Raw genomic sequence first — 19,318 nt, 5'->3', positions numbered from 1 at the left:
CCAGACAGTCCACATTTTTGCTCCCTTCCCACTCTAGAGGGTACAAACCCTTCTGCTTGTAACTTACATATTTGGACCATTGATTTGATCCTGGGTAGGATTTGACTATTATACTGAGTATTTAATGAATCCTGTAATATAGGGGTAGGTAATCTTGTCCTCATAGGGCCAGGGTGCATGCAGGTTTTTGGGATAACTAGGTGTGAAGACTCTTCAGCCAATCAGACCTCTATTTAGTGATATAATTAGGGAGTTGCAGCAAAAACCTGCATACATAATAGCCCTTTCTGAATAAGATTGCTTACCTTTGCTGTAATACAAGGAGCTTACATTTCTGTGAGATGCTCATTGCATAGATAAAATAATACCTTGTCCTTAACTGGAAGCCCAGCTTCCTGGAGGTTGCAGTCTGCCGTGCGACACCCCCCCCAACTGAATTACAAGCAACTCCTTGACAGCTGTATGCTTATCATATGCTACAATATCTGCTTTCCTTGTTTGTCACTTTGGACAGAATTACCTGTAGCTAAACAAATACAAAAGTAACCCAACTTTTCTCCTGGTGCCGAACGCAATCTAAACGTTGATTCATGACTTGTTAGCGACGGGCTGCAGCTTGTCTTCACTGGTCAGGACCGGCAGATGAGCGGTGGAAGATCATATGATATAGCCTCGGTCACGAGCTGCTCTGATTGGGCTGAAGGTACTAGAGAACGGGATCCGCAACAGCTGTGGGGAGACGGCCATCTCCTCCTCATTGCTTGCGTGGTCGTGAACGGTTGTAGGTCTTGAGCAGGGGGATGTCCGTGACCTCCGTGACCCCTCAGGCCTCCTCTGCATGTGACGAGTCACGTCAGACTGAGGCGCCTTCTGGGGATCCAGCAGCCCCTCCCCCCCTTGGAGCTTGGCGGTAAAACGCCGTGACATGGATCCGGGTCCCCGTCGGCCCGCCTGTCCCACTTTCCGCTCCGGAGATCCAGGCTTGCCCAACCACCCCCCCCGGCGTCTTGGTCTGGAACCGAAGTGTGAAAATAAATAGATCGTCCTTGGATTCCCGGTCAAGCTCCTCGTTTATTCCACCATCTTCCGTGTGGGGCGGCGACAGACAGCTACATGGGAGAAACCCGGGGCCCGGGAAGAGGGGCCCTCCGGAACACGGGGCCCCAGAATGTAACACTCCTGTCTGGTGTCAGACCTCATTCCTGAAGCTGCTGTGAACTCTACTGGATGGATGAGGGGGGTGTTATACGGTGCTGGATGGATGAGGGGGGTGTCATACGGTGAAAGGGGCCTGGGGTGGGGGGAGATTTCTTTACATAAACATTTTTTTTGGGGGGAGGGGGGCTGGTTAAACAGGCAGGCTTAGGATTTGGGGTATTTGTTCTGAACCGCCACTTGGGGCATATCCGTCTGTATGGGAGGATCGCAGGATCTGCGCCTAAGCTGGCCAGACGAGCGGAGGGATCAGCCTGGGAATGTCGGGATTAGACATCGCAGTGCTTGGCTGGCGCAGCGCAGTGGCTCACAGCAACTAACACTGCAGTCTTGCACTGTCAAGGTCGTGGGTTTGAATCTCGTCCCTGGCACCGTTGTGTCTGCAGGTCTCGTTCAAAAACACGTGGTCCGTCATAGTTATCCTGTTTCATACACACGGGCTGGGTTGGGGTGATGTTTACAGGCGATGCATTTGCATCTTCAGGGCGCCCTGTAAAGAGGGGCAATCCGCAACAATCTGTGCTGTGTGGTTGCCCCTCAGCCATGCCCCTCATGAACTGGAGAAAGCTGCCCTGCATCAGTGTAGCTCCTCCACCTTGCTGGGATGTCCCCCACTCAGCTGCGAGATGCAGTTTGGTGTCTCTCTCCCATTCTTCCCCTAACAAGAATTGTCATTTGTGCTTGTGGGTGTTAGAGATGGGATGGTTAGGATTCACCAAATAGACCCCCCCCCCCATTTACCTGGAACTCACGGCCGAGTGATGGCTCTGTGGAGAAAAAGCGGGAGATGGACCACAGCACTGAACCAACCGCCCAGCCGGGATGTGATAAACACAGTCCCCAGAAAGGGCTGTGAACACACCCGTGCCGACCGCACCCTGAGCGTGTTCAGCAGAATTACCGTTATTTATAGATGGAGTTCACCTCTGCTTCCCGTGTGTGTTTACATGCATCCATCTCCCACAAGGATATATTCTATACGGGTGCATGGGCAGCCTGGAGAGCACCCCAGGAACCACAGAGCATGAGGCAGGGGCTGCACTGCACAGGAAGTCAGTCCATCGCGGGGTACTCACTACTGCACTCTACTGGCAGCTCAAAGAGGCCAAATCCATGGACCACATGTCCAATACCGTGCAATAATAATTGGTAGCCAAAGATAGTGGTGATCTTCCTCTTGATCCAAAACTATGATTATTTATTGTTTATTTATTATTATACTGTTAATCATTTGTACTTTGCGTCAAATGAGCGGCTGCTAGACGAGTCCCGGATGAGGCTCATTACCTGCATTGTGAGGGAGCGTCAGCTACGGCACTACGGCCATGTGGCGCGTTTCCCTGAGGGTGATCCGGCTCGCGGGATCCTCATTGCTGAGGACCCAAGCGGCTGGACCAGGCCAAGGGGACGCCTGCATAATACCTGGCTGCGGCAGATGGATGGCCATTTACGGAAGGTGGGACTGGACCGTGTATCTGCCTGGGGGGTCGGCAGCCAGGATCCCAAGGAGTTTCGCTGTGTGGTGGATTGCTCCCCAACCTGACCTGACCTGCTAATTTGCATGTGTTCTAATGTTAAACAGGCCGCCGTGACCCTGAATAAGATAAGCAGGTACAGAAGATGGATGAATGGATGGATTGTGAGGACCTGAAAAATGTCCCCACAGGCTGAAAAGTAACAAGTTTTACCACAGTGTAGTAACATAAATACAGACCCACACAAACAGCCGACATTTTAGGTATTAAGATAAAATGCTACCCAGTGAGCCACCTGCTAATGCATTTCCAGTTCTGTATTATACGGAAGCATGCATTTTAATTTAGACACCAAAGCTTAGCAGCATTTCTTCAAATGTGAACACTACGGAAACACACAATGATTATATTTTCATTATATTTCGTTTCAAGGACAGAATCGTGGCATGAATGGGGAGCAATTGCCTTGCTAAGAGGACTACACTCAGCACAAGTGCATCCTGTTTAAAAAAAGAGAGGGTGTTTGTGGATGTCTACTCAATTGTCTGCCTAATTAGAAAATTGCTAATTGCGGCGTCGACAACGTGAAACGCGTGCCTCGCTTCAGAGCTCCTGGCGGAAGGTGTAAACAAGGCGTGAGACATCAGGGTGCGATCAAAGGCTGCCTGCTCCTTTATCTCGAGAGGGGTGTTCATCCGCACGCGGACGGGCAGCGAGCTCTGACACTGACATGCCTCACTCCGCCACAGGATGAAGGAAGCCTAATCCAGAAAGCTGAGGATGGGAGGTGGGCAAATACCTGGAAGGAATGGCGGTCCATCATGGGGCACATACACACACACCGATTCACATAAGGAGCGGTGGGGTTTACCACCACTCAAACCATGCATTTGTGTATGGCCCCCCCAAGAGGTGGAGGCCCCCTGCTGACCACAAGCAGGCACTACACTAGGAGTGACCCCGAAGTGATTTTTTTTAATGGAGCCCCCCAGGAACACCAAACCTGGTCTGTAACGGTATGTTTTGGGACTGCAGACGGAAACCGATGCAGGCACAGAGAGAAAGCACAACCCCCACCCCTACTGGATTCAAACCCCCACCCATGGAAGCACGAGGCTCCCAGCACTATCCGGCAAGCCACCTCCTCACAAACCCCCCCCCCCCCCCGATAACGGCACCAGTTGTTTGCTTTCGTCTGATGCCCTCGCTTCAGATAGCGATCTGAAGACCTCCATGGGCCCGGAAAGGACATTTTTAGCAGTCAATAAATTTTTTCAGACCGCAAATAACTGGAAATGAAAGGTATCCGCTACGCACTCTACTGGCTGCCGAGTGATTATTGGTTCTGCAGATATTATTTTTCAAAACGCTCTCAGCGTTTACCGCTATCGGCGTTTCGGTGAGCGTTTAAACACTTCACATCGACCTCTGCTAATCTCCACTTATTACACACCCAGAACAATTATTCCAGACAGGAAATAACTGCCGTTTGTAGTGGATTAGCTAAGATCGAAATACTTCGGTGGCCTGAAGGGCATCTTTATAGTAATATGCTCCTAAGTTATTCATACCTTAATCTCTTACGGTGCTTTTCCACCACCACCAAGAACCGAGTCGTACCCACGCTGACACAGCCCTGCTTACCAGCAGGGGCCAAAAGTGTGACTAAGGAGACAATGAATTATCCATTATTATTATTAGTTTTGCACATAAATAACTTAAATGTCCAATAACTTGGAATTTGCTAATTCTGCTACCGTTCACAGATGTGCTAGATGTGTGAATAGTGAGTGTCTCTGTTTTTCAGTCACCGTCGCTCACCAGGACCTGGCAACACTTTTATTGAGCCGACCCCCCTGCAGTGGAAAACCGAAACGAGCTGGAACCGTGCTGTAACTAATGTCTTTTTGCGGTACAGGTCGGGTACGGCCTGGTTCCTGTATGCCAAAGGTAAAGCACCATTACACAGCTGGCTGAAACAATAGCTGAAACTGTAACGTTCTTCCCTCAAAGAGAGCCAATGAAATTCGGCCGGGCTGTTTGTGTCAGAGGTGGGACACGTCACACATCGGCGGTCATGTGATAAACCTTTGTAGATGTTTAAGGGCATGCTCACATATACTCACACTTGGCCTGGTTGCCTCATGCTGTGCCTGAGTGCGATTGTCCCCCCCTCCCCTCTCCTCTGTTGGTACTGCACTCACATTCGCACACATAACATTCGTGCACGTCCCCATGCAACTTTTTGTGGTGAACAGCGGAAGAAAAGCACTATCGTTCTGCAAAACAGAGTTCGTGATTAATGCCCCTATTTTGTGTCTTATTTGGGGTTGTTTTGGGTGTGATAACACATGACACTCATAGATTTATTTAGTATGAAACACAGCAATTTTTATTTATTCTTGTTGCGCATATAAGAAGATATTTTGTTTTACCAAATATTTTCCATGTTATACCTGCTTGTTTCCGGAAACTCTCGTAAGCCCAAATTTCCACCAAATACTGAACCTCCGCTGAAGACCAAAGTGATCCCCCCATGTTTGTCACTACCAGATCTGTACGCGTAATTTTTTTTTTCACAAAGCTGTTTTGCAACAACAAAAAAAAAAAAAACATGATGTAATCTGTACAGCCTACCAGATCCGTTCCTTCGGGGTCCGACACAGATATAGTGTACATGTGTGCCTGCATGTGTCAGTTGCATTCATGTCATGTTTGTGTTCGTACTTGAGCACGATTAGTGATAACACTGGATGCGTGCTGTGCCCGAGTACAACTAATCATACCCAGGCCTGCCTCTTCAAGAGGGCCTGGCCACAGCTCACACGGACCATTATGGGTGTCTGGTGTCACAATCTAGTACGAATGTTTCCCCCGAATCCTGGTTTTTCTGTAAAAGATACCCAAGGCTCAGAAATATCTCCTGAAGATGGAGAAGCAGGTCATTACACGGAACAAAAGCACTGAAAGGAACATAAGATTACAATTAAAAATTGTAGTATCTACTACCCGCAGAGAGTTTCAAGCGAATCAGGGAGTCCGGCTGTTTCCAATTGCTCTGATTTGCTGAGAAGCACCTGGATTTTGTATTTTGTTTTTCTGAGGGCAAAGGGATTAAATTATAATAAAGCCCACATTGGCCAGAAGTGTCAGACTCCTTAATTGGGACCCCAGGGTCATGGTAACAGAACTCCTTGTCGATTTAAATATGATAGTTGGATAAAGCGTGGATCGCATTGGGCACACCTGTCAGTAACGGCCTTCAATTCAGTTCACAATAGACCTCTCTCTAAGAGGAGACTCAATTATCCCGAGAAATGCGTACGGACCCTCGGAAGGCTGTCAGGGAGCCGCTACTCGCTCGAGAAGCAAAAAGGCAGACCGTTTTGTGCTAATCCAGAAGAGGGTTCAGAGGTGTCGATTTAATGACATCTTTTGAAAGATCTGTGTTTTTATTGCTGCGTGAGACTATGCGTGAGGCTAGGCAAAAGGGGTGCGCGCACACACACACACACACACACACGCCTGATCTTTGCCAACACAAAAGACCAGACACTGCAATTTAAGTTCCCAAGGTTTTTTGAAGTGCCACTTCATTGAAATGCTGAAAATGCGTTTAACTTTCTCTGTCTGGCGTAAGGTTCTTACCGCGATGCCACATTACGGGTGACACAGGCCCACTTTCATACATGCCTTCCGAGTATTTCAGACTAAGAGAATTTCTTGGAGGGCACCACAGATACAAAGGAAGACTGCATACTAAGGATTACATAAGTCATGCTTTTAAAATAGACAAGATTTCTCCAAACAAAACTGATAATAAGGAATCCTCACTGGAAAACCTTTCCCACACCAGAAACCAATTAAGTACTTCTGATTGAACAATTAGGAGTAATTACATATAATCTCAACATTTCCTGTTGGGTTAATGAAGTACTCAGAACTCTATAAAAGTTGATATTTACATATTTTGCATAATATCTAATTTCATTCTGTTTGAATTCCCCTTAGTTTCTCTGGGTGAGATGTGGACCTTTCTGAGACGAGGAGCATGACAACCAGAACATCTGCATGTCTGAGGCATTTGAGTCATGAAATTTGTTTTTCCCCACTGAACTTTACGCGGGGAATTCAAGAGCAGAGTCTCCACAGCCAAGAGGAGCTATTAGAAGATAATTAGAAATTATGCTAATTTATAAAGTTGTGCCATTTCAGGGCATTTCAGCAGCGCCCTGCCCTGGGAGAACAGTCAACACTCCGTATTAATAACCATATTTCCCCCGCAGCTACAATTTTTCTGGTTGTGAATGAAATAAACTGGAAACTGGCATCCCCCAATCTCAATGTAGCATGGCACCATATAGAGCTGGAGCCAAGCGTGACACTTGCTGCCAACCTTTGACTTCAATTAATTGTTTTTAGCAGAAACCTTCCCGGGCTGGTTGTCAGAATGGAAGGTAAACTTTATGAACTTTAGCAAAAAAGTACATATTAGTATTTTCAGGGGGTTAAGTGGGTGTTTGCGAGTCATTTCATAGAAAAAGCTGAAATAGAATTTTTACGATCCATATTCCAACTGTTTATCCAGTAGAGGGTTGGATCTTGTCCCAGGTGGCACAGAGCACAAGGGGGCGGGTCAACTAGCAAACGGCCCTCAGTCATATATAATCACACACTACAGGCGTCTGGGCCGTGCAGAAATGTTTCGAGGTTCAGGAACTTGGGGGGAGGGGGGGGGTCCTGTTTGGTCAGTTTTGTCAACCGGGGGGGGGTGGGGGGGGGGTATTTTTGCTTGAACATCAGTCATTGAAAAGGGGCATTTAGAGTCTCAAAAGGGGAGGGGGAGGATTTCAATTGTTTACGGTAAAAGAGAAGCTGCTCAGACACCCTCAGCCCCCCCCTCCATATAATGCGCCTGATGGGGCATCTTTGACCTAACGCAGACAATCAGAGCATAAGCAGAAACCTGCAGTCAAACCCCCAACACACAGCTACCTACCTACCACACAACCTGAAGCCAGATTTATATAGAACATATACTTCTGCACAACACGATTCCAACTCAGAGTATTTTTACTTCTCCAGTTGGCAGGTTGCTCCTATGTGAATTACATTATTTATTTTTTTTACTCGTTTTTATGGCTGGACATTTTACAGGAGCAGTTCAAGGTTAAGTACCTCTCTTATGGCGTGACTGCAGAGTTTCTCCTTGGACTGGGCCGCAACTTGCCTTCAGGCATCTTTATTCTTCACCGTCTCACTTGCCCTAAAAGTTTTGCAGTGTACTGTGCCTGTCGAACATCTCGCTCTTTGCTGGTTGTAACCAGGCAATTTTATTGGGCACCTTTATTGTTTGAGAAACTGGACTGAAAATAGAGACACAGAATCCACAAGAACTGACCCATCGCTTCCGAACCTTTGCCCAACTTTTAAACAGGTAAATATAAGCGCTTATCTCCCACCTGACTACTCCCCAAAACATCCATTCCTTCCCTCATACCAAGCTTTTTTTTGCATATCTGAGTTATAGCTGTTCACAAATGTCTCCCGGCATGAATGGAAGAGCGATTTATGATTTCAGCCGCAAGCGCTGCTATCAGGCAAGAGCAGATCATCAAGTGAGGAAAACTAAAGGTTGGGCTGAATTTCCCGTTCGCCCTTTAGGGTGGGTGGGGGTGTGATGCTGTTTGCTGCAGCACGATGATACCGCGATTCTGGGCTTTACCGCACGATCGCTTGGCAACGCGATTACCCGGACCTCCGGCTTCCTGGGAGTCCCGCGAACCCCCGTTAGCGTAATTGCTACATAAATTATGTGGCACCCGGGAGACTCACTGCGACCCCCCTGCCAGCCCTTTGATGCATTGCCTGTGTGAACGTTAAAAGGGGAATTAAACAGACCGCGAGGAGCGGTCTCCTCGTTCTCCGGCGCACCACGGTAAATGCGTCTCTGATTTCCCACCTCTCCGCTCTCCAGAAAATCCGCAAAGCGCCAGCTGGTGTTTGAAAACACAACACGAACGATCTGTGAAATAGCTAATACCGAAAAATAATTTAGGAAATCATCCCCCAAACTAGAGAAAGGGAAATACATAATCATGGGTTCAAGTTTTTTATATATCTTTTCTCGCCCAACTGCGGAATTCAGAAAAAAAGAAAACAATTGAATGAACTTTCAAAAGTCATTCGTTTTCGTCCATTTTTCCTAAATGATAGCTATAGAGCCAACAGAAGCAATTCTGACTTGGATCCCTTTGGGGGCTGTTGACCCAAATTAGCATAACTGATCTGTAGAACATCCATTTCCTCGGTGGCAGTAGTAATAATAATCACGATAATGAAAAATGGCTCCTCACCGCTGTCAAAGCTGTCAGGCTCTGAGTGATGCTCTGCACGCCCACGGGATGGAGGCGGGGCTTAATGGACCCCTTCTATTCTCGACTGGTTGGCATTGAAAGCACCAAAGCTTCAGCAATGATCTGGGCTGAAACTCTGGAGAATAAGCGCGTATCAGTTTGGCTCGTAATTTAAAGCAAGGTCACATAAATTATATGCTACAGATATTTAATACACAAAAAAGGATTTTCCACTCCAAATTTAGCAGAGCAGATGAATAACGCGTGATAGCATATCTTCTGTATTAAAAAAAGGCAAAATATATAAGCTATAGGTTTTTACGGCACATATTCACTTACGCAAACCTTAGTTAATCTATTATGGAAGTATGAAGAAGTGAATTATATTTGTGCTAAATCTCTGTCCTTAAAATACGTTCTTCGTCCTTCCGAGGAACGGCATGGTTAGACCTATAGCATGTCTTCTGAATTATACTCGCTATAATTGCTAACTGGCCCAATCAGCTCGGGGTTTGCATAAAACCTGCAATTAAGTTTACGGTCCCCCATATACTTTCCCATTCTGAAGCTGCACAAGAAAAACAGGCTTGTGCTATTGGAAACATGCTTATAGTAGATGGCCTCTGGGGGACGCTGACGATGTCTGAAATTCACCACATAAATCAGCACCAGTTAACACGCGCCGCCCTCGGGCTTTTCCGCCACATCGGCGGCTCTCCCGTCTCATCATGACCTTTTAGGAGCTGATGTTTATGCCAGGAGAAAACAGAGGCTTTGAAGATGTAGCCATACATCGTTTATGATCTCTGCCCCAGATTTTATGCCTTATTTTTTACATGACAATTAACAACGGGCCCTCACGGAAATCGAATGAAATCAATGGAAAAAAAATCGTCGTACAGTTGTTCAAAAACTCAACATCACTAATCTGCCATGTTCGCAAACGATTAATCCCTTAATTTAGCGCAGAGAGTGTTACTATAACATCCAGCGTTGAACTTTAACACTCACATTTTGCAAAGCACGGTCACAAATAGGCCTATTTGTCGGAAGACGCAGTATTCGGAATGATCGTTCTTGATAAGAATAATGGATTTATCCATATCAGGCAGAAAGCGAAATTCATCTTAAATTACCTTGAGTTATTAATTGTCATGCCCTGCTCGTCCGATCCTCCTGCTTGCCACGCCACATCGTGTGGAATCCCCGTGTTACCAGCTGTTTCTCATTGTTGTTAATTAGTCTGATGTGTTTTACGAGTAAGTTTCTCCAGTCTGATTATTGACGTAATTGTGTTGTCCTTTGGTCCTGCTTGTCTGCCTGTTTGATTAAACCTCGAGTTTACCTGATTCCGTGAGTCTCGCTCCTGTTTCCTCGGTCCGCAACAATTAATGACATTTGTTTCTGCCTGGTTAGTGTTCATCCATGAAAAGGAAAAGTCAGCACTGCGTATTACCATCTGCAAGCCGGGGAGATACACTGAAAAGCTCTAAATACATGCTCCAGATCCGTATATGTCGTATTCAAACAGAATGCTACATTTTACTGCATGTTCTAATGCTCAATAAGGCTACCTGTGTGAGATGCGAAGGTGTTTTATACATCTCAAACTCGACGGGTCTTGGATATTTCGCTCCTGGTTGCCCGCCATAACCGACCCTTGCACGTATCTGAATATGAATTTCCGAATACCTCACAAATCATAAGAGAATGTCATTTCACAAAAGAAACCAATTTCTTCCCCTTCAAAAACTTCCCCCGAATCAACTTAGTTACTTCTGAAACAAACCATAATGCACTGATAAACTGCCTAATAAGCTTCGCTTAAACGCCGCTTTTCTTGACACTCACAACCAGACTTACTATTATGCGAACACTTCATTGTCTCCGTTACTCAAAATGTTTTGCCGACATTTTATTCAGTGTCCTTAAACGGTTATTGGAATCGCATTACTGCGGGCCTTTGGGTGTTTTCCATCTGTGCGCGCGCTGTTTGCCGTGCACGGGGAGCCCAAGCAACAAAAGTCATTAAGTTGCGCAACCTAAATTTCACCAGTTTTCAATGCCGTAGAAATGCAGAGGTGGTGATTTTGTAAAAGTGGATACAAAATACTTGTATACCTAATTCTCTGCCGTTTATAACCGAATTAATAAAAAATCTCCATTACAAACAAATCTTTGAAGAAGAGTGAAATTTTTCATGTCTGCGAACGCCAGGTTACGCACTTATACCTTTTAGCCAAGGAATATTTTACTGCTCCGTCTGTTCGCTGCATTAAGTTAAATAACCATACGTTTAAACGATATTGGTTTTGCTCTACCCCGCTATTACTCTCGGCTTCACAAATAACAATAGCTCTCGTGCAACTAATTTGGATTTCTTTAAAAATAGGAAAAGAAATGTATTTCCAAACAAATCAATAAGCGCTGGGTAATAACTGAAGAATTACAATTGGCTTAATCAATGGGGCAGAAGAAGAAGTAAATGAAGACTGTTACTTTTAAACCCGTTCTTATTACACCACAATATAAAACCCTTAATATAAAGACCAATATATAGTATAGAATTGACACAGATAAAGGAGATGTACATATTAATATTCACAAGTCCTTTATCTCATACGTTTTGGAGCCTTATCGAAATGAAAAGTTTACATGACAGCGATGTGAGATAGAACAATGCGAAGTACATGACGGAGAACAATTAACTACTGTCTTGCGCTACTTGCGCCAACTCAATCATTTCTTAAATAAATTTAAACGATTCTTGACTGTACCACAAAAACACAAAGTGGCCGTATTTCAGCGATTTTTCACAATTTCGTATAAAAAGCGCAATATTGTATGTGAACAATGTGCAGAACACATACGTCGATCCAGCAAAGCGCTTCGGATTTAGATTCCACGAACAGCTGTAACGCACTTGATTTCGTCATAGTTTAATTTAAAAATAATTTAAGTCCATACTTCAAAAGACTAGTTAAAAAAAACTCCCAAGCGTATACAGTAGCAATAGGTTCATTCCATTTGCCTATAAGCAGATTTTCAGCTAACGCATTTCTCAATGTCAATAAGAATACTGGAAGATCACTTTAACTCTATCCACCGATCCGGCCGACATTTCATTTTTAGCGTAAAAGTTTACCTTTTCTCTTAGACCGTCTTCTCCTTCTGCGTTTCAGCTTCCGTTTCAGTTGTGCGCCCGGAGTTCCCGGGGTGCGAGTGCCGTTTCCCAGAGTGGATGCCATGGAAGCGGCACTGTTTGAATTCAGATGATCCGCTTCCCCCCTTTCCTTACGAAGAGTTGTGTGGCTGCGTCTGTCTTGTCTGGGAGTCTGTGTGGGAAGCGTCAGCGCTCCGTCGGGCACCTTCTCTCCGCGGCGATCCTACCTGGACGTTTCTTTCGCTTTTGGATTTCTCTTTTGACGCACGGAGCTCCCTCAGCGCCGGCATGCAGGGAGCCGATCTCCCCGTCGCTGCTCATTCTAATTAGACCAGATCATGACGAGCTCCAAGTTGTGACATCAGCACCAGTACTACCAACCCGAGCCATCACCCTCCCTCACACGTGCCAAACCCCCCGACACACACACACACACACACACACACACACACACACACACACACACACACACACACACACACACACACACACACACACACATCCGTCCAGCCCTTCGATTCCCATGCACCGTCACTTTGCAACTCAGCTCCTGGATGGAGGCTGAAAATTGAAAGTTGAACGGATAAAAAAGTATTACATCTGCTATTATATTCTTAAAATGAATTGTCTTCATGTAGGCGATTACAGTAACGCATGAGATGTAATCGATCCGTGATGTAAAACGTACTGTATGTCACACCAACCGACTGTAAAAGTAAATTATCCAATGACATACTGCAGTCTCCCTGCCATACAATTACAATATTACAATAACTTAAAATTACACACACACTCAAAAAAGAAGTTTTTAATGGATTATTTATGAAGAAGATTGTTGCTCTTATGTAGGGTGATATAGAGAGTAATGAACATTTGTAACAAAGTGTGTGTGATACACTATAGGTAAACCAATAGCCACAATTCTTTATGTGCTGACTACCAGGGGTGTGTTTAGGCCTACGCAGGATGGGGTACAAAGATGGACCGCTAACTTGAATATCACTATTAACCAGGCTGGCAACAATAAACCATCATTTCCCATGGTTTGTATTTATTTATTTAGTAAACGCTCTCGTCCAAAGCGAGGTACATTGAGAAGGTATTGTCAGCTCCAGTCTCTGGAGCAATAAGGGTTAAGGGTGAAATCAGTATGTCGGCCACAGGATTTGAACTAGTGACAGTGGCGGTTCTAAACCATTTCAACTGGGGGGGGGGCAGACTAAGGCCAGTTTTTCTGTTGATGGGGGGTGGGGGCAGATGCATTTGACCTTAAAGTCCTCCAAGTATTACTTACATTAGATTGTCGTACATATTTTACTAATATGCAACTCACTCCGATTTCTTGTTTAGACAATCTTGCTTCCACAAGCTCGGTTATTTTTTTCTGCCGTTAACCTTTCTTTTCACCAACTGAAGTGACTACGAGCACCTGGCTACAGGAGGGGCCTGAGTGTGTGCCCCCACATTTCAGCCCACATATGAGGAGAGAGGTAAGGTAAGGAGCGTGCGCTGATTACAGCGCGTTGCTGCACCCACCGTACACCAAACCTCAGGGATGGGAACCCAAGCGCAGTGGGTGATACCTCAGCACCACACTAGTCTGAACGGAACAGTGTGAGTTTTGTTCCAGTGGCTGGAGAGCCAATCCTGCCACCAACCCCTGTAAGTTGGAGGACTTGCTTGCAGGGCTGGATGTACCCTAAGACGAAGTGATTGCAGGTTAAGGGCCTTCCTCAGGGGCCCAACAGGGTAGGATCACTTCTGGCATTCATGGGATTCGAACCAGCAACCTTCCCTAGCCTCAGAGGCACCACTCCTCCCCTGTCCACTCAAGCCCACATATATAAATTTCAATAATAATACATTTATTTCAGACACAAGTAGCATAGGCATTTAGGGGGCCACAGAGGGGGCCATGCACGTTATGATGGGGGGGCACTGCCATGCTTTGTCAAAAATGTAAGTCGCTTTGAATCGAAGCGTCTGCTAAATAAATAGAATGTAAAGTAACAGTCTGATCCTCGACGGATTGAGCTCCCCTGACTTTTTCTGCTACCCACGCGTGCAAACCCATGAATATGTGACCTTCTTGAAAACTTTCACTGCGTTTTTGGAATGCGCGAGAAAAGACCCCAAGCATGTGAAATTTTTACCCCGGTTTCCACGCCCCACAGCCTTCGCGCACAGTGCGCCTCGACAAGGCGGCAGTTCGAGCGCGCAGCCATCCAGGGCAGTCTTTCAGGCGGCATTAGTTGGTTCCACCTCACCGTCACGCACGTTCCTCCACCCCCTGCCAGGATAAGTAAGGGTATATAGGTGTGCCGGTTATGCGCTGGGCTGCCACAATCCTTTAAGGCCTCACTGACACAAAACGAAAGATTGTTTGACCTCAGCTCTTTGAAAATGTCGTGTTATACAAAGCAAATAAGAACATGTTTATAACTAACTGCTCAGAAAAATATCTCAAAAATAAACTACATACATAAAATCAGCAACCAAACAAACAAACAGATAAAATAGATCATAACAAAACAGCACCATAACCCCTAACAATAACTGCATGGTTTCTAAGAAAGTCAAAGGTTTAATAAAGAACGTTGCATGTGAAAACAATAAATAAAATTGTAATTTGACATCGAGCTCGACGTGACATACGAGCTCATATAGCCGTCACGGGCTGCTGTCCGTGGTGCTGAGAAATCCTCATTCGCTCCTTTTGTCTCTAGTTTTGTTCTGTGCTCCGTACCCTTGTTATGCCGCGCATGGCGTCTTGTTTTTGACCTGTGAAATTGGAGAGAAATATGCAGGCGCTAATTAGTCACATAGTTCATTGTGCTTCTCGAGTGCTGCGCTAGCTCTTCTCCTCACTTCGCGCGATCCTCTTCAAACACTTCGTCTTTTTCTCCGTCGGCCACTTTCGGGAGCTCTGTCAGGTGCAACACCGCCACTGAAAGGAACAAGAAGTATGTGAGATGCACAAAATATAGGTCCACATTTCGCAACCCGTCTGTGATCCTCCGTGCCGTCACGTGTGTGCAATCTGTGATACGCAGATGAACTTGTTATCACTTTGATCGCATTCACAACTCAGTGCTTTATTATTAATCACTGTTGGTCCATTTCTTTTCATTAAACCCACAGTTTTAAACCCACTTTATGAAAGGAAAGTATGTCGAATATTCAAGAACCTGTTTTTTTTTTTATTGTAGGCAATAGTTTTATCTTTCTCTTGAAGTTTTCTTAAACTTCTTTCCTTTGCAATTACCTCTTATTATCTTTGTCATCAGTCAACTGAACATCTGCGTAAACATCCTAATTGTAATTGTTGCAATTACGGCTATGCATTAGTGTGTAAGCGATGAGAACAATCCTCATTTTCTGCCCATAACTGCATCCACTGAAAGTAATGATTCTGCGTCATGGGCAGCTGCAAAGAGCATGGGCATTGATTTGTGTGCGTGGGCGGGACGATAGAAACATGCCCCTAGTAATACTGTGGGAGTATCGTATGTGTTTAGGAGGCTTGGTTTCTATAGCAATGTTGAAGCCAAAACTATCCCTTCGGTCAAAGAGATTTTAGCCTGTCCCAAAATGCCGTTTACCTGCCTTAGTTTACGTGTAGATACTTGTCTTTGAACTCTACGAGAAGGGCGAGGCGTCAGCCATCGATCAGGCACAGCTATTCGGGCATTTGACAGCAGCTCACACGTTCACCAGACATCGCCAGACCCTGAAGACATTTTACCCTACTGAACAAATGACTGATTGCCATTTTCTTTTTAATTAGTGCTTGAAGGCAGTAAGTGTTTGTGATTAAATAACCGATGATTATACAAAGTCAACAACCATGAATATAACAGCTCTTTACTTTCTTGAACTGTGCTTGAAGTCTGCTAAGGACTCCTTAAACGGTGTCCCCATGAGATATAATTAAACATATATGGGTAAGCCCGAGCTTCTACGGAAGGCACAGAACCTGCTTTAAAAGACGCCAGATGCTTATCTAGACTGCCATTTATTTTATACAGTAAGGTGTATAGACTACCTAAACAAGAGTCACCTAATTAATTAGAGCAGTGTAAACAAGAAGGATAAACGCGTTATGAGATTATGACAGTAGAATGAGACTTAGGCCTATTGTATAATATCGCAACGTGCAATAAATCGTGATGATTTTTTAAATTAGACTTTTCTAGCTGGTTCCTGTCCAACGTTTTTTTCAGATTTGTATGTTTTTCACAATATCGCTGCTAAAAAAAAAATCATGTTAAATGCCATTTGGATTTGAGCAGTTTAACCTCGCAGTTCTGTCTAGCAGCTTAATTTCTAATGTGAGCTGCAAGGCTTTAAACATTAGAATAGAACAGAAGAATGCCTCTCATTGTCACTATACACATGTATAATGAGATCAAGAGCAGCTCCTTCAGTGCAAACATGCATGTAGAACACGACAAACAATAAACAAATAGTGCAAAAAGTTCTGAGGTGCTATATACATATGGAAGAATAAATAACTAAATAGGGTTTTTAAACATATGAATATGCAGTGTGATATGCAGTGTGGGTTATTGTTATTTTAATATTTCACAGTAATAATGATCATGTGCAGTGAGTAGAGTGGAGATGTTGGATACAGAGCAATGATATTGCACAGTATACAGGTATTGCACAGTTATCAATACCATTTAGGTGATGGATATTGCACAGTTATTATCAATACCATTTAGATATTGGATATTGCACAGTTGATAGAAGGAAGTCCAGGGGTTGGGGGGTTAGACTGTGCAGTCTACTGTCTACCAGTCAGTGCATGTGTAAGTTTAGGGTGGTTATGGCTTTTGGGAAAAAACGTACAGATATCGGGACAACAATCTGCAGCGAGTCACCAAGGCCAATGAGGTTGCAATGGAGAGGACATGTAAGGTTGGAAGTTTCACCTGGACGGTATGTAAGCCCCTCCTACTGGACTGTTAGGGAACAGCACCAGGGCCCAAATTCACTGGCGTTTCACTGTGTAACGTCTAAACAAAGCAATCGTTTTGGCGGGGGTGCGTCAGCTGGGCTAGAGGCATACATAGACAGGGGTACAGGGCAGTGTGTGTGTGTGTGTGTGTGTGTGTCGGGGGGTGGGGGGGCTGACACTGTCAACTCTGACGCCGAATTAAAAAAAAACTGCACTGGGCTGAAAAACAGCAACAGGGAGAGAGAGATAGAGATAGAGAGAGAGGGATAGAGAGAGAGAGAGAGAGAGAGAGAGAGAGCGAGAGAGAGAGATCTTTCAGAGGAGCCAGGGTCCATTCAGATCAAACTGTCCCTCACTGCAGCAGTGACACTGGGAGCTTAAATGTCAGAGCACTGTCAGCTCCATGGTCCCTAACAAAGGCGTCATTGTCTCCCTTACAGAGGTGGCCCCTTATCAAGGCGAGACAGGGCAGGAGAAAGTTAATGAGATAATGGAAATGGGGGAGCAAAAGAGATTTATTATTTTTACTTGAATAAACCTGGCTATAGAAAGCTTAGGTAAAGGACTTATAATTACGCTAAAATCACTGGGGGAAAATACTGTAGCAGCCGTCACAGCATTCAGCTGGTGTTCGTGCTGCTCTAAGTTAGACGGTTGGTGTTGAAGAGAAATGATTCTGGCAGGTTCCCCAGGTAACGGAAGCCGCTATGCCAGGTTTGATTAGTAACAGCTGCAGAGCATAGCGCTGCATTTGTGGATCTGAGCACGTAGGTGCGTGCGTGTGTGTGTGTGTGTGCGCGCGTGTGTGTGTGCGTGTGCATGCGTGCGTGTGTTTGTGCCCACAAACGCCAAAGCTGCGTTTTCAGTGCTAAATTCACCAGTGCCACGTACGGGCCAGTCAGTCATACACAGAACTGTCCGTTAGCAGCGACAGCTGGACGCCTCCCTGCCCCACATAAGGTCTTTCTGTTAGACTCATCCCAGCTGGCTCATTGTAAAACTGTTTTAATAGTATCCAGTTAGCCTTGCTTTCCGATGTGATGCATTCACCCTTGCTTGAACTGTCTGGTTTACATTTCCCTCTTAATAACATAAAAATAACATGTAAATCTGAATTATTAATCTGGCTATAGTACTCCTTGTGAGACTGAAATATGAAGCGATTAGCAAGAACTTCAACAGCCCGTCATCACATATTTAACGACCATGTAAATACAATTACAAGTAGCATACGACTTAATTAATTTATTTGAAGGCAGACAGTATGAAATGCCAAGCATCCCGTCTGTCCACGCTCCGAGCGCCCAGTCATCTGCCTGTGTCGAATCCAATAAGAAAACCATCTGTCCGTCAGCGATAAAGAGCTCGGGAGGAGCCCCAGCGAGGTCAGGCCTTAAGCTATTCCCACACGGTTTGGGGAGAGGGGTCAATATCAGCGGGTCCGCGAGGAAATTAAACGGCAGCTAATCGGGATGCTGTGCAGCGCGGGGATACGGCCGCTGCTCGGGGAGAGACCTCACCTACACTCCTGGTTCTTAAGCAACATATTCAGGACAAAATAAACAGCCTGCTTGCTGTTTCTATTTATAAAATGACTGAAGGCTAATGACTCTGTCTGATGATGAATCTCAGTTTTTTTGTCCCCCAGACGGTTACGGTATTATGATTACTTGTGACGCTATATCATCAATTTTAATGTTTAAGTTGCATTTCCAAAGCGAAATAAGCTGAAAAAAAGAGCTTAGCCTCGCAACCGAAGACTACTCGGGTGCAGACTGTTTTGTTGGGGTTTTAGTAACCTTTGGCACGAATCCGCCATAACTGTGACAACCAAGCTCCTTTGCGAGGTGGTTCTCATTCCAGGGTATTTCAGAGTTTCCCCATGAAGCTGCTCTGGGTCTGAGAGTTTGTTATGAGAGTCAGCCAGGGTCTTGAGACTTCCTTTCAAAGAGGAAATAAAACCACCTCAGACAGAAAGCCAAAGTTCCTCTGATGTTTGTTGTTTATTAAATGCTTCTGCAGTGTTTCTATGGCGATATCTTCTAAAACTTGTCTCTTCTAAATTTGTTTCCAGGAGACGGTGCTTCTCCATCGCCGATATTGGCAGGGGCTGAACAATCGCTGACTTTAAGAGCTGTTTCTGTTT

At 45.1% G+C, this 19,318-nt stretch overlaps 1 protein-coding gene and 1 long non-coding RNA gene across 5 annotated transcripts in view; both read right to left on the bottom strand.

Moving 5' to 3' along the window:
• The window catches only part of LOC125740781 (double-stranded RNA-specific editase B2-like), a 68,309-nt gene extending 55,760 nt beyond the window's left edge, over positions 1-12,549 (bottom strand). For both annotated transcript variants that reach the window (XM_049012435.1, XM_049012436.1), the window contains exon 1: positions 12,192-12,549. In XM_049012435.1, the coding sequence (XP_048868392.1) occupies positions 12,192-12,294 (103 nt within the window). In that variant the 5' untranslated portion in view covers positions 12,295-12,549. The remainder of the gene's footprint in view (positions 1-12,191) is intronic.
• Positions 12,550-13,011: 462 nt separating this feature from the next.
• LOC125739918 (uncharacterized) overlaps positions 13,012-19,318 on the bottom strand; it is a 34,238-nt gene continuing 27,931 nt past the window's right edge. The window contains exons 4-5 of one of the 3 annotated variants that reach the window (XR_007397385.1): positions 14,865-15,156; positions 13,012-14,499 (exon numbers count right to left, since the gene is read on the bottom strand). This is a non-coding gene — a long non-coding RNA (uncharacterized LOC125739918). Of the gene's footprint in view, positions 15,157-19,318 lie in introns of all 3 variants that reach the window. The other 2 variants (XR_007397384.1, XR_007397383.1) reach the window with 2 other exon arrangements.

The sequence above is a fragment of the Brienomyrus brachyistius genome, chromosome 4, assembly GCF_023856365.1.
Source record: "Brienomyrus brachyistius isolate T26 chromosome 4, BBRACH_0.4, whole genome shotgun sequence".
In the NCBI taxonomy this organism is placed as follows: domain Eukaryota; kingdom Metazoa; phylum Chordata; class Actinopteri; order Osteoglossiformes; family Mormyridae; genus Brienomyrus; species Brienomyrus brachyistius.
Note: the sequence above shows the minus strand (reverse complement) of the source record. Positions and strands in the feature narration are given on the sequence as shown.